Source organism: Medicago truncatula, chromosome 7, assembly GCF_003473485.1.
Source record: "Medicago truncatula cultivar Jemalong A17 chromosome 7, MtrunA17r5.0-ANR, whole genome shotgun sequence".
Taxonomy (NCBI): Eukaryota; Viridiplantae; Streptophyta; class Magnoliopsida; order Fabales; family Fabaceae; genus Medicago; species Medicago truncatula.
In genome coordinates this window covers 33019830-33035989 of record NC_053048.1, presented here as the reverse complement: position 1 = coordinate 33035989, position 16160 = coordinate 33019830, and the positions used below count along the sequence as shown (strand labels likewise).

The window sequence follows — 16160 nt, the reverse complement described above, 5'->3', positions numbered from 1 at the left end:
ATTCTAAACTTTTTTGGGAGAGATCCTTGTAATATTATTCATTTTTCTGCAAAATTTTATTTAAAAATATGAATTTTACATATGAGTTTACTTTAAACGAGGGACCAAAAGTAAAGATTGAAAATTTTATAGGGACTAAAAGTTGAAGGAAAATTTTAGAGGGACTAAAACGAAAAGTTAGTATATTTATAGGACCAAAAACATATTTAACCCTCTAATTTATATGATGAAATTTATTGTATGCATTTCTTTAAACCGTTTGTTGTTTTCAACATTTCTTTTATGTTTGTTCTTTTCTTGTTGCTCATCACAATCTCTGCCACCAAGACATTGTACATACTTTCTCAGAAAACATGGATTCATCATCAGTTTCAGATTGTGTCGATAAATGGCTGATCAATATTCATGAACAAAATGTTCATCACGAGAAAGAAAGTATTGCCTACAGTGGACCTCACTTGGAAATGAAGTTTGAATCTGACGCGTCGACATATGAATTTTGAAATAATTGAATTTGGTATTCATCGAGAATATGGAAATAAAAGTAGAATAGATGGAGTTTTGACTTCAAAGAGAAGATTCACATGCTTCGAGAAAATTGGGGAAGGGGCTTATTTTTTATTTAAATTAGAAATTCTCAAAATAATCCTATAATAAAACACTAAAAATAAAAGGGTTAAATATATTTTTGGTCCCTATACATATATCATCTTTTTGTTTTAGTCCCTCTAAATTTTTTTTATTTTTTTTTAGTCCCTAATTTTTTTTTTCATCTTCACACTTTTGCTCCCTCTTTTTAACTAAAGTCATATGTAAAATTTATATCTTTGAAATTTTTTTACAGAAAAGATAATAATATTATAAAAATCTCTCAAAAAAATCAATTTTTTTTAACAAAATATGAATTAAATATGAATTTTAATATATTTGACGGTTAAAAATTCATGTTTTGGTGAAAAATTCTAATTATTTTGGAAAAGAATTTTACAATATTCTACTCAATTTTGTTAAAAATGCAAACCCAACGGATGAATCAAAAGTGATGATATAAAATTTTATAGGGACTAAAAATTAAAGAAAATTTTTAAAGAGACTAAAATAAAAAGTTTACATATTTATAAGGATGAATAAAATATTTAACTCTATATAAAATTTACAAATAATATTATCTAATTACTGTAAAGCTTCTGGTGATATCCATTAATTCAGCTGTGGCCTGCAGATCTTCACTGTGGTTTCAGTCTTTCAGAGGATTGGCTGCAACTGATTGCATATGTCGGGTAACAAAACCAACGCTGAATTTTGCGGTAAAAACACTGAATTATTCATTATGTTAACCTCTTCTCATGCTGATTTTTTTTTTTTTTTTTACATAAATTGTGTTTTTATTTATATGTCTGACTTTCATATTTCAATGTTACATTAACTAGTTTATTATACATTTACCTTATAAAATATTTACACTTACATAACTGAAGATAGAAAAATAAAATGATTAGACAAATGTTAATTTTAATCGTTAGTATAGTATCTTATAGCTTGTTTGTTTTAGCGGTAAATTGACAACAGACGTGTGTTTGTCTTAAAGTCATGATTCCTAACTTCTATTTTAATATGGAGGAAGAGTTGTCAAACACGAGTAAAATTGGTTGAACGCTAAACCAAACACTAGTCTAGTAGTTTTCTCCTTTTTAGGAATTGAATCTTAAACTTTGAACTCCTCAACTCTTTTAGTGTGTGTTTGCCATCACATTTGCAACTTTAATTGCGCTTCCCATAGAGTTCCACCGTGAAAATAATGAAGCTCTAAATTGGAGAGATTGACAAAATGTGGTTTTGGGGGTATCAACTTCACGGCAAACATACCCATCTCTCAGTTCAAACCAATTGAATTAATCGACCTCATTTTTTAATTAAAGTTTTTTTATTACTTTATAAAAATTTATGTTTTTGGCTTATTTAAAGAAGAAAAAAAATTATGGTCTCGCAAAAAGTTAAACAACCAAGTATTTGGCTTTATGTGATAATAATCCAAATCCATCTAATTTTCCCATACTTGGAATGGAACATCTGTGATCTTTCCACACAAAGAGAGAGAAAGTAAGAGATTAAGAAGCTAAAAATGCATGCTTACATTATACAGCCTCTCCCACAAATACACAATTTTTATAGATAATAGAGTTAATTAAGTTTTTTGGTCCCTATAAATATCTGCAGTTTTATTTTTAGTCTCTATAAAAATAAATCATATTTTTTAGTCCCTACAAAATTTTCTGTTAGTGTTTTTAGTCTCTATTAAATTAAAATTTGTTTAATTATGCTTAAACTTCTAAATTTGTGAAAGATTTTTTATATACATGTTTAAAACATTATAAAAGGTTGCGCCACAAATGGTAAGGAAGAGAAGTGTGGAATTTGTGAAGATTACTCTCTATTCTCTTCCATCTGAAATTCTACTTTCTACTTATTTCATTATCTGTACTTTTAATTACCACAAATGGATTGCTTCCATACTTTTTCTTGTGCATGTGTTACTGTCTTAGTGATACCTCTAGATCAGGGTACTATGTTCTGTTGACGGCATTTAGCATGCACAAGGAAAAGATTTGTGCACCATGCACAACCCACAAAAAAAGATTTGTGCACCAGAGATTTATTAGATATTTTGAAAACTAGCTTCTTAAAAAAAGAAAGAAGATATTTTGAGAACTAAGTTAAAAAAGTGACAATATCTACAAGTTCTAGCTCAACTGGTAAAATGGTGAAATTGTTAAGCTGGATGTCATGACCGGGTTCGAACCCAGGTACCTCTCCACTTGTGTATGAGTTTATAATAGCTTTGCTGTTTCGTCTATCTACCAAAAAAAAGTGACAATGTAATGTAATTTTTTGGTAAAATCCTATGAGATTAATGAGATGATTGAAGGTGTGAAAAAGTTTTACACATGTAATGCACAGAATTAAACTGATCCAGTCAAGTTTAAAACTTAAAACGAGTTATTTAAGACACATTTAATAAAACTTAAAATAAAAAATTGAAAGGTCCTACCGGGAGTCGAACCCAGGTCGCTGGATTCAAAGTCCAGAGTGCTAACCACTACACCATAGAACCCATTTGTGTTAACCTGTCTTGTGATTCCTTATTTGTATAATTGTATTATGCTATCGTTTACATCATTAAATCCATGTCAACTACCAATAATAAAACGAAGATAAACGAACAAATAAAACGCCAATACTTATTTATTTTATATTAAACTAAACAAATTTTTTTTTTTTAAGAAATTAAACTAAACAATTTTATTAATATGTGCAGTAAAATAAGCAATTGTCCCCGTAAAAAAAATAAAAACAACAAGAGAAGCTGGCTTTGAACTAGAAAGTAAATTTTCAGAGGTTTACCGTTAGCAAAACTATCTTATAGATCTGTTTTAGGTGTAAGGAGATTTGATATGTTTGAGGGCCTATTCAAACACTCATTTTTGTAAATTTATTTTGTGTGTGTTTTGTCATTGAGTTTTTCAAACAAAAAAAAAAACTTGTATTCCTACTCCTTGGTCTAAATCGTCTATAAGTTCTATAAAGGAAAAATCAAGTATGCATTTTATACGATTCAACAACTTGGTGAACATGAGCTTGTGTTAGAGACGATGCAGGTATGTTCATCATATAGCTCGATTTCAACTATTGTGTTTTTTGTGTCAGGAGATGAAGCTTTAGGCATACTGATCCTACGCACTCGTATAGACCCGTTATATTGGTTGATATGGAATCAACTTTGAATATGAGTGAAATATCATTGTGAGAGTCTAAATTATGTCACTAAGGTGAGAGAGACTTTATCTAAGTGTTGAGCGTTGCTTGCACAAAACTCTAATAGCATCTCAAGCCCCAGTTTGGTTTCTTGACAACCTTCCCATAGAATGTGATTTTGATGAACAATGATGGGAGTTCTATTGATAATCCAATGAGGTTTAGTTTTGGTGGCCTGCTCAGAAATTCTTTAAAGTGGTTGGATCCCTAGATTTGTAGGGAGTTGTGGTTTTACCTTCAACACAATCTAAAATCGCAGGTTGCTTAGATTTTGCTTAGGATCATGACTATATGAACATGTTTTATGAGTTTGATTATTAAATTACATTGCATTTTATTGATGAGAGTGTGCCTTCTACTCGTCAATATGCTCCTCAGTCGGACTACAATTGATACATGCTTTCTATAAGAATGGCATCCTCACATGTTGCGTTATTAGAAATACAAGTGTTGATTGTCTTGCTAAAATTAGTGTGTTGATCTCTCATGAACCTACGATCTATGAGATTTTTCAATTCAGGAGACATTAGTTTCTCGCATTTTTTTTTTTTTTACTTTTTCCCTAATTTTTAATAAGTTCTTAATTTAATAGAAAATACATAAGTTAATTTTCACTAAGAAATAAAAAAAAATTAAATTTTGAGCGCATGTATTAAAAAAAAAAAGATATGTATATATAGACTCATTTTTTATTTATAATATAAAACAGTATTCATTTAATATTGTTTTTAGTTTTTTTAAAGCTACAAATAGAAATATATGTTTATAAATTGTATTTTTTAAACAACTAAATTTGATAAAATTATAAATACTTAAGACAAAGCTTAAAAACATTGGAAGTTAAATTTACAACAAAAAATTCACTAATAGTAGTACTACTATTTTGTAATAAAAAAGAAATACACTAGTGCCAATTTTTTTTTTTTTTTTTTTACAAATTAGTACCAAATGTTTTAACTAGATAAAATTAGTTCAACTATTAATTATATCAAACAATACAAATTTAATTAGAGTTAAGTTATCAAATATTTTCATAAATTAATCTGTGCATATCGTCATCAAATAGTTCTATAAATATTATTACTTTTATTAGAATAAGAAATAAAATATCAAAAAAGCACACTATTATACATGTAGCATGCAAATTGCAAACCCTCTCTCCTCTCTCTCTCTAAGCCTAGTCAAATCCACAAGCTTTGACCATTGACCAAGCATGGTTATTCCACGGTCAAACAAATCTTCACCTTCTCAGAAACAACACCTTCCCAAGACTTTAGCTACTCCAACAAGTTTTTCAACTCATTAAATCTTTCAATCATTCACTTCTGCTCTTATTTTCTCTTTTCTTACATCATTATATATTCAAACCTACATAACCTTTTCTTCACTACCATACCAAACCTCATTTCATAACATAACTATAAGACTTTAATTCTTTTCTTTGACCAACTCAAATATATTCATTCACCTTAAATAACATGACTATGGATGATCATCAATATCATAACTGGGAAACTTCTGAACTTAATACTAATAATAATCATAATCATAATCATAATAACCAAGTTGGTCCAATTAATGGTGCACCTAAATTCAAATCTGTTCAACCACCTTCATTACCTCTTTCATCTTCACCATCTTTTCACTTACCATTTTCATCTACTTTTAGTCCTACTGATTTCTTGATCTCACCTTTCTTTCTCTCTTCTCCAAATGTAAAGTTTCTAACTCTCTTATTCTTGTCTGTGTTAGGAAAATAACATGTTTTATGACATTTCTAACTGTGTTGTGTTTTGTTTATGTTTTTTAGGTTTTTGCTTCTCCAACTACTGAGGCTTTTGCTAACCAAAGCTTCAACTGGAACAAGAACAGTTTAGGTGAAGAAGAGCAACAAGGTGATAAGAAGGATGAGAAGAATTTATCTGATTTCTCTTTTCCAACTCAAACTAAGCCTGAATCTGTTTTTCAATCTTCCACAAACATGTTTCAACAGGTAAGCACTGTTTATGACTTAGCACAAGTATCATTTTGTGTTTTATTTAGGGCTTGTTTGAACTAATTTAGGTTAAGATTTATTTCTGGAGTTTATGACATGTTCATAAGCTGTTTTCAGCTTAATTAAGCTGTTTATCCAAACATAGCTTTATTTGTTCTAACATTATTGGCATGTGTTCTGTATGGCTTGTGGGGTCAGTTTGTTTTTTGTTTACTGTTTTTGATGGAGTTTTTTATTTTCTGCTTATTTGTACTTTTCTTTTTGTTTTCTTTTTCTTGTTTTAGTATAAACAAGGTTTGTTGAATAGGTCAAACAAGGCTTAAAACTTTACTAGTCTTGGTTGAAAATATTTCAATGTATATTTCTATGCTTTGATAATCAATAGATTATATCATAATGATTATCATGTTGAATAGTCACAACAAGGTTAAGTTTATTGGACCAAAATATATTATTTTTTTAATGGCCCGAAATATGGTTTATGATAGAATATTATGACGTAATTTGATCCATGTAGCCGAATATGACTTGTGTTTGTTGTATTCTAATTAAATTAAATACTTGTTTTACTCGAACATCAGGAACAAACTAAGAAACAAGACATATGGAAATTCAATGAACCTAAAAAGCAAACAGATTTTTCATCCGAGAGGACGGCATCGAAATCTGAATTCCAATCAACTCAGAGCTATTCCTCAGAAATTGTACCAATCAAACCAGAAATACATAGTAATTCAGTTACTGGTTCTGGTTATTATAACTACAATAATAATGCATCTCAATTTGTTAGAGAACAAAAGAGATCGGAAGATGGTTACAATTGGAGAAAATATGGACAGAAACAAGTGAAAGGAAGCGAAAATCCGCGTAGTTATTACAAGTGCACGAATCCAAATTGCTCAATGAAGAAGAAAGTCGAGAGGGATTTGGATGGACAGATTACTGAAATTGTATATAAGGGAACTCATAACCACCCTAAGCCTCAGTCTAATAGAAGAACAAACTCTCAACCTACTTCATCATGCACTAACTCCGGAATTTCGGATCAATCCGCGATGGATCATGTCTCCATACAAGAAGATTCTTCAGCTTCTGTGGGAGAAGAAGAATTTGAACAAACATCACAAACTAGTTATTCTGGAGGAAATGACAATGCCCTTGTACCAGAGGCGAAAAGATGGTAAGATATAAGCAATTTCCTATTTAATACGTCATTCATGATTTTAGAGTGGAATTGTGTAGTGCATTTTAATTTAGTCGAACTAATTGTGATTTTTCTTTGTTGCAGGAAGGGTGATAATGAAAATGAGGGTTATTGTGCCTCGGCTAGTAGAACTGTTAAAGAACCTAGAGTTGTAGTTCAAACTACAAGTGAAATTGATATCCTTGATGATGGCTTTAGGTGGAGGAAATATGGACAAAAAGTTGTTAAAGGAAATCCTAATGCAAGGTAATTAACTCATGGAAACAAAGACCCTTTAGGGCCCGTTTGTATTGGCTTATTAATGAACTTATGAAAAATAGCTTATGCAAATAAATAAGCTTTTATGTTAATTCATAAACTACCTTAACAAGCTTACGATCAATGCAGAAAAGCTTATTTATTTACATAAGCTATTTTGCATAAGCTCAAACATAAGTCAATCCAAACATCCCCCTAGTCAATAAGTTCTAACTTGTGGTTATGGTTACACTGCGAACCTTTATATTGCGGTAAAATGTGGTTGCTGCTGTTGCAGAAACCTCTAAAACTGTTATATTGCGGCTGAAATTACGGCTGCAGACTGCAATTTAGAATTACAAATACATTTCAAGTTGTTGCTATTACCAACACCTTAACTTATTCATTTGTTCAAAATCTGCAGGAGCTATTACAAATGCACTGCCCCTGGCTGTAATGTGAGAAAACATGTTGAAAGAGCTGCACATGATATCAAAGCCGTGATCACAACTTACGAAGGGAAACACAACCACGATGTACCAGCTGCACGCGGTTCTGCAGGTTACAATCTGAACAGAAATTCTCTGACCAACAGCAACATACCAGCCCCTATTAGGCCCTCAGCGGTTAACTGTTATTCCAATTCATCAAGTTTCACAAATTCACTTTATAATAATACCGGACTTCCTGCCAACGGAAATCAGGAGTCATTTCCACAGGACATATTGCAGGGTCATGGAAATTTCGGATATTCATCTCTCGGAATATCGATGGATTCATCAGTCAATCATTCACAATACTCAGATGCTGCATACTTAAAGGCCAAGGATGAGAGGAAGGATGACTCGTTCCTTCAGTCATTTCTGTCAAACGACTTCTAAACATGGGGCCACAACTTCATATGATATCTCGGATATGTATTTTGTATAGGATGTAGGATTTTAGTTATTGTATTCATAGGAGAGAATAGATAGAAAGATTCATCAATGTTTAGTAGTTTACTTGAATGATCTTAGTCACAGGCACTACATCCATAGGAGATACAAAAAATTAGCTGACTAATGAGCACTGTTATTCTTTTGTTGATTTGTAAGAAAAAGTCTCAAGTTGAAAAAATTATATATTATTTGTATATGAAATCAATATCATAATCTTTCATTGTTACATACAAATGTCTCCCTTTCACAACAGTGATATACAGATAAATGTGATTTACAGGTAAGTAACTGAAGTATGACACGGTGTATGGAGAATTTTGTTGCAGTTTCAGATATAAGATTGAGTTGATAGTTTGTAGCCAGAAATGAGAGCTGATGCTCCTAAACACAAGAAGGCGAAAACCGACATGCTAATCGCTGCAGCTGAAGCATCTGTAAATATATTGTCTGCGCCTTCCCTCATTCTATTCGTTATTGGAATAGCTGACGACGCTGATGATATCAAAAGATATGCCATTATCTGCAACCAAAAAGTTAGCCAATAATCAATCTCCGCTCAAGTTGCTACCATTTCATAGTCTTACAAAAGCAAACATAACATTATTAAAGAGCTAGTCATAAGGTTTTTGAATAAACAAATGTGTATAAAGCTTTGAATTATTCAAAATGATGCTTCAACACACACATCAGTCATTAGAATTATGTGGTGGTCAAATTCAAAAGGATTTGTTGACTTCTCTAAATCAATGAATCAAGTCCAGTTAATTTTTTGTTCATTATTGAAACACTTGAAAGGTCATTGACATTTGAAAGTTGAATGAGACCTTAGAAAAACAGTTTTCAAACCAATTGATGTTAAATTAGTTTTCATTTTCACTTTTTTCATAAAGGTAACTTCATAGAGAAGTCACTAGTTTTCAAACCAGTCTCTTCAAGATTGGTTATAGCTCGATTCCTTAGCTTAGACACAGACTAAAGGCGAATTGCAATGCATCTTATCAACAGCAAGACCTCTAGCAACAAGGTAAAGCTATAAAACACGATAGTGAGTTTGACACGCATCTTGACCCAAAACTATTAAAAAAATGTGCACTAATAGGTCTTCATACTTCACGACAAACAAGAACACGAGATTCTAATCACTCACACTTGAACTTCAAACGACATGAATCACTTGAATTCTGATCAACACGTTGGTTTTCAGAGAATTGAATGCTAATTCAACACATGAACTTGACTCATGAATTTGATGAAGTTCAGAATCAATCTCTATCAATCAGATAAAGCTAAAAAATACAATAGTGATTGTGACACTGACACACATCTCGATCCAAAATTATTAAAAAACAGTGATAAGTCTTCATTGATGACAATTAAGAACATGAGATTCTTATCACTCACAGTTGAACTTGTAACAATCTAAATCACTTGTACTCTAATCAACACATTGGTTTTCAGAGAATTTAATGCTAATTCAACACATTACTTTGATTGATACATTCCTCTGACACTAACTAGAGTATCATAGTCATATTCAGAAAAATGTAGTACCCTATGAAGCACGAATACAGACACGGACACTGGACACGACACAGACACTGACACGCCGACATCGTTAATAATTTGAGAAAAACACACAATTCAGTGTAATTATATGTGTCGGCGTCGTGTCGGTGTCAGACACGACACGTGTCCGTGCTTCATAGATAGTACCATATAGAAATGAATGTGATGAAAGAGAAATGAATAACATGACAAACCTGATCACCAAAAAAGTCAATCAAAGCAGCCATTCTTGGTTTAATCAATTGTTTACCAGTAGAAAGTTCATGAACTTGACGAAAAGCTTGAGCTCCAGTATACAAACTTGACAAAATCGCAATTGCCAACAGATATCTACAAGAATCCACCAAAATCAAATTCAACTCCATCAATTGTCAACAACACTCGGAAAAAATATTAATAAAAAAGTCAAATTTTGATCCAAACCCATTAATCTAAACACAAAATCATCAAAAGGGTTTCAAGATTTCTACCTATACTCTTCATATTTATCAAAGTCTTTCCAATCACCATGTTTGTTACTCGCCATTACAATGAAGGAGATCAGAGAGAATAGCAGACCGATCCCTCTCAATCCTAATGATCCTCTCTTTATCAAATCCTCCCTCTTCCATCGCCGCAATATTCCAGCGATCCCTGCAGTCGCCGGTGTCTGGTGAGGTGTCTGATGATCCTCACCAGACGCAGGTGGCGCTGTTGGTGGAGTCTCAATGTGTATCTTAGGAGGAGATGAATTTTCTTCTATATTCGACATTTTCTGAAGATGTTTTATTTTTTTTTATTTGATTTTTAAATCTTTAAGGTTTGGATTTAGATATAAAAGATTGAATTGTGAACAAGATTGGAACAAGAAACTGAAATTTGTTTTTGTTGGGTTGTCTTTTTTATTTTGCTAAGGTTAGTTTCGTGTGTTACATGTTTTGTTTTTGCTGAGCTGGCAAATTATCGGTAAAATCGTTATGGAAGTTAATAAAGATGTTTCAAGATAAGAACTAATTTGTTATGTGACTATATGTGAGAGTATTAATGAAAAAATGGGATGACGTGTCTTAATTTCATTGGTTGTTGAGGTTGAGTGTCAAGTACGACAAAAACATTGCCAGCTGTTGCTAGTTCATAGTATCAGTATACTCCAATCAAATTTGTCTTTTACTAATTTTCTTACTTTTCTATTTTGATGGTTTTCTTGCTTTTGATGGAGCATTGCTTTCACATGTTTACAAGTGCATTTAAATATTTTTACTCTATTTTTGGAAATACCTTTCTTCATTTTGAGACCTTACTTTTTACTTTTTAGATAGTTAATTCTCTATTTATCTATAAGAAACCTGAAAGATTATCATTTGTACTAAGATCATCTATATACGAAGAGAATTTGACATCACATTTTATAACAAACTTTAAGACATTTGATAAATAGGTCTTCTCACTTTTTTTTTTTTTTTGAAAGAATGAATCTTCTCATTAAGTTATTAACATTCACTTTTTTAATTCAACCTAAGTCTTATGTCACACATTTGCGTACCAAGTCCATAAGATGTATGATTGTATTTGCTCCGACATCTAAAACCTTTACCATATACATTGCATTACTAATGTTACATTTGTCCCTAAATATAAGACCCCTTAAATAAATTGCTGAAAACCTTTTAAAAAAAAAGTAAATTATTGAAAGATAAATGCTAGCAACACATATTTTAACACATACTTTTCAATGCAGTACTCTCTTTGATTGCTTAAAATTCACACGGGTCCCATCAATAAAATTAAAGGTGGAAATTTGATCCACCAATCCATCACCCATCGAATTCATCCCATGTATCAACCAAACAAAGAATTCGTTAATAGATTGAATTGTAACCATGCATTTATAATTATGGATAAATCAAATTTATTCACCTTATTTTAAAAGTTCAATAAATCATGTCAAATGAATATAAACATTCAATTTATAAAATACTAATAATTTATAAAATTAATTTAAGAAATAAAAAAAGAAAAAAGCAAAAATTAATAATAATTTACCAAATAAAATTTAAAAATTTACTTAATATTTTAATTATTAACTATTATTGATTTAACATATTATTAAAACAACTGATATTAATTTGATATGGTGATGGTCAACGCTAGCGCTCTGCAACCCACCACTGGATGACCGGAGCGTCGCTGTCAACCACTCCGGATTGTCGTAGCGTCATTGTGGTCAACGCCAATGACCATTGGTCAATATGGAGAAGAGTAATCAAATAGAAGAACCAATTGAGAGATAATATATCAAATAGAATAATCAATAGAGAGAAGCAATCAAACAAACAAAATAATCAACATAAAGAATTAATAAAACGGAAGACAAATTACGACTAAAGAGATGTGTTATACCCTGTTTTTGGACCTAAAAATACTGGGCCCAATTTCATTTCAAACTTTGTCAATTATCAAATTTCAACTGCACAGTTCAAATTGTCTCTGCCTCACAGTATTTTCAATCACAATTTTACCTATGTTTTTCTTGCATAAAACCTTTCAAAATGTCTTTACTTGTCTTGTAAGTCATTCAAAAGTGTCTCTGAATCATTACATTGCTTTTTCTACAGTTTATTTCAAAATTTGCAAAAAGTCATACAGAAGGGTATTTTGGTCATTTCCTGCAGTGGGACCCATTTTCATCCTTGTGGCTGTCTCTGAGTCTTTTCAGATTGTTTTTTTTACATTTCATCAGTAAGCCTTGTTAAGTTCATTTCAAACTTGCATCTGAGTCAGTGTCGAGTTAATTTGATTCTGTCTAGTTCATTTTTAACCCTAGGGGCATTTTGGTCATTTCACACGAAATTTTGGCATGGGGAGGTTACTTTGAAGTACCTCATTTAGGCCATTGGTTCGTTTTAGTCCGTTTTGTCAATTTTATTTGTGTTTCGCTTTACGTTTGGTCAAATTATGTTTTTTATTCAAATTTTATTTTTTATTGCATTTTGGTCCCTCAATTGAGGTCCCAAAATTGCATTTTTGTCCAAACTGTTTTTTTATTTCATTTCAAGTTTTTTTTTTAATTTTGCAGTCCAGTCCTTGTCATTTTCACAATTTGCAGATTGGTCCTTAAATAAAATAGCAAGCAACGCCCAAGTGAGCAAGTCCAGGATACGTGTCAGTTCCCCATTGGCCAAACAGTACACTTGTCAGCTATAAAAGCAACACAGTGGCAATGAATTTCACACGTTTTTCCATTCATCAAGTGCCAACTCATAAACACAGAGTCACACTCTCTCTCTTGTCAGTTACAAATCAAAACAGAAAAAGCTTCAACATTCATCAATGGCGTAAACCTGACCTTTTCCAGAAACAGAAACTACACAAATTCAAGCTATTTTTTCATGGATTCTCAGTGATTCTTTGAAGAATCATCATCATTGAATCAGTATCTTCGCAATTCAAGGTGCGAATTCGCCAAAGGCAAACTCCAGCACCGATCACGAAGATACAGTGAGGAAGACGAAGAAGAAGGAAAGATAATGAAGGTTTAAACCGGCGAAGAAGACGATAAAGCAAGAAACCAGCAGGAACACCGGTTTATCTCCGGATTCAAAGCCAAATCACATAGCATCAAGAACATTCAAGTTTTCTCAAAGTTTTCCTCCATTAAAGGTTTCAACCAAAACCTTAGGTAAAACTCAGCATCTTTTCTCAAAAGTATTATCACTGTTAAACCTAAAAAAAATATCACGCAAGTAAAACAGATCCAAAATTTCCAGAATTCAAAACCAAAACCGTAACCGTAAACACAAAACCTAGATCCATAAGGATCTAAGTTTTGAAAGCAAGAACAAACATCAAAGAGGTATAAAACAACGAAATGATGTAGATCTTCAAGGATCTAAACGTTTTCTTTCAAAAAATCAAAATCAAATTCAAAGCCGTACGGCAAATTTCCAGATCTACATCGTTTCGAATTGAATTTGAAAAAACAACTGCTGGATTCGTGTTTAAGGTTAAAGGACGAATTGATTGATGAAGAAATCTTGAAATTCTGGAAATTTTAGGTCACCGGAGTTCTTGAACTCGCCGGAGAAGATGAAGTTTCCGGCGGACCTTCAAGGTCTCCGCCGTAGCTTCATCCTCGCCGGCGGCGAGGTTAGTGAGAGGTGAGGGAAGAGAGAAGAACTTAGAGAGAGAAAGGGGAGTGAAAAATGAAGAAAACCGGAACCTCTTCCCTTATATAGCCAGTGAACCGGACCGGTTTATTTCCGGTCCAGTCCCCCTTGTTCCTGGCCGTTTGATCTAGGGTTTCAGAATCCTAGATCAATCGTGTGGCTCCTGTACAATCTGTCTTTTTGAGTGTGGGCTTTGGGTTTGGGCTTAGTCTGCTTTTACGTTTTTTTGCTTTTTTTGCTACTTGCACCATACTTGCCTGCTGTTTGCACCCTTGGTTCATGTTAATTTTCATCAATAAATTCCAAGAAATTTACTATGTCATTTCACTATTTTTCTTGATAATTTTCAGTGGTATTTTACTTGGAAAAGTTGATAAAAATTTTAGTGTTGTTTTGTCAAGGGTCTTTACTATTTTAAGTCATTTTTCTCGCGTTTCTACCCGTTACTTCATGTACATAATGTCCGTGTTCGTCATGTTTGATTTGCATACTATTCCATGTGAATTTTGCTACTGTTTGCTATGCATATGTCACTGTTTTGATGTGTTGAGTTTTGTTCTTGCATCATGCGCATTATTCATCACATGTTTCCGGCTTATTTTCACCGTCATTTTAACCGTCTTATGCCATACTTTCTTCTATCACTTTATGCCATTTTCTTTTTACCATTTTCTACTAACATTTCCTTTCATATTGATCACTTCATAGCACTTCATTATCTTCACTATTGCCTCCGTTAGTTTAGTTTTCTTTTTTTACAAATTGTAATTCATTCGATGATGTAATATTTTACCATTGGTTTGTAGCTTGGCAAAGGGGCCATAGAATGTATTTAGGCAATTTTTGTAATATGGACTATGGACACTATGACGCACCGACACGCACACACTCACCTTAGATGTATGCATAGGATTGTATGGTTAAATAAGCGTTTAGGTTTTAAACACTTAGAGAAAATCCATCTTTTTTTCAAAAAAATAATTGAACTTCACTCCAAAAACTTTCATAATAAGTATGAAGTCAACACTTCATTTTTTCCTTTCTTTTTTCTTAAGAAAAATTCAATTCATCTTAATCATTTAGACTTTCTTTCTAATCACTAATTAAACCTCACTTTTTTTGCTAAATCTAATGCTCATGAAGCCTCCCAATCTCCTCCTTCAAAACCTTTTTTTTCAAAACTTAAAATCAAACAATTAAAACAAAAAAACAAGTTTTTTAGCAAGAACTACGAACGGTTTTGATCCCTTAAAAGGGTACGTAGGCAATGAGTCAAAACTCATCCAAGCCAAAATAAAATCAAATCCTACTTCTTCTCACCTCCATTCTTAACTAATCACACCTTCTTTTTTACAAATAAGCAATAAAACTAAAGCGTAGAAATAAACTTAGGAAAGCGGTTCTTATGGAATACCATAATCGCTCCGGGTGCCTAACACCTTCCCGTAGCGAAAACGACCCCCGAATTCGGAAACTCAAGGGTTTTTCTCCTTTTACCCTTCCCAAGAAAAAAGAGAGATATCAACGGTCGAAAGGTACAAGTCCAATTAATGGCTTGGCACCCAAAAACCATGATAACAGAAATGGCGACTTCACTGGGGACTCTTTTTAGCGGGTCGCGCCTAGTTTTCCTTAGTTTATATTTACGCTTTGTTTTATTGCTTACATATGTGAATACTTGTTTACTTTCATTTAACGTGTGGGGTGAGGATATCAAAAGTCCTAACCCGGGCTGAGTGAACTTATGTTTAGGTAGAGATATAATCGACAATTCGATCCGGGGGTTGCCTCGTGTATTGGATTATGCGATCAATCTCACATAGCTGAGGCATTTTGAAGGTGATATTGTCGGCGTGTGTTGTCATGCTTAGGCACTTCACTTTCAATTGTTCGACGAAGCTATGAACCGTAGTTACCAAACCCATCCTAGCCTTTTTAGGACGTAGTGCGGTGGCTAAATTGAGTGTTGTCTCAAACTTTAGTCGTCACGCGATACTACACTCAAACTAGACCTTCTCACAAATAATCATGGAACGGGTGTCGTCCTGTACTACCATGATATATGTGAGAGAGGTTGCAGTTTGGGAACTGTGTTAGAACCTTGGTTACCACTATCCAAAGCCTTAGTTCACCGGACGCCGTGTCCATCCGTGGCCCCGTTACTTTGAACCTCAACCCACTTTTAACAACACAATCATGCATACATGCATTCATGCATAAACATTTTTCATGCATTCATCGAAGGGTTTAAACAAATGGAA

The 16160-nt window shown here is 32.7% G+C and overlaps 2 protein-coding genes and 1 non-coding gene across 3 annotated transcripts; 1 reads left to right on the top strand and 2 right to left on the bottom strand.

The window, feature by feature from the left end:
* Window positions 1–3040: 3040 nt before the first annotated feature.
* On the bottom strand, window positions 3041–3112 carry TRNAQ-UUG (transfer RNA glutamine (anticodon UUG)). The gene has a single exon. It is a non-coding gene; the product is annotated as a tRNA-Gln (tRNA).
* Window positions 3113–5135: 2023 nt separating this feature from the next.
* Window positions 5136–8414, top strand: LOC11409601 (probable WRKY transcription factor 26). Its single transcript, XM_024770100.2, has 5 exons — window positions 5136–5528; window positions 5624–5806; window positions 6391–6989; window positions 7098–7259; window positions 7675–8414. Exons 1-5 carry the CDS (start codon window positions 5292–5294, stop codon window positions 8129–8131), a joined length of 1638 nt encoding a protein of 545 aa, XP_024625868.2. The 5' UTR covers window positions 5136–5291; the 3' UTR covers window positions 8132–8414.
* Window positions 8374–10707, bottom strand: LOC11411141 (CASP-like protein 4B1). Its single transcript, XM_003623412.3, has 3 exons — window positions 10225–10707; window positions 9949–10084; window positions 8374–8708 (listed from the first exon to the last, which is right to left on the bottom strand). Exons 1-3 carry the CDS (start codon window positions 10503–10505, stop codon window positions 8517–8519), a joined length of 609 nt encoding a protein of 202 aa, XP_003623460.1. The 5' UTR covers window positions 10506–10707; the 3' UTR covers window positions 8374–8516.
* Window positions 10708–16160: the final 5453 nt, after the last annotated feature.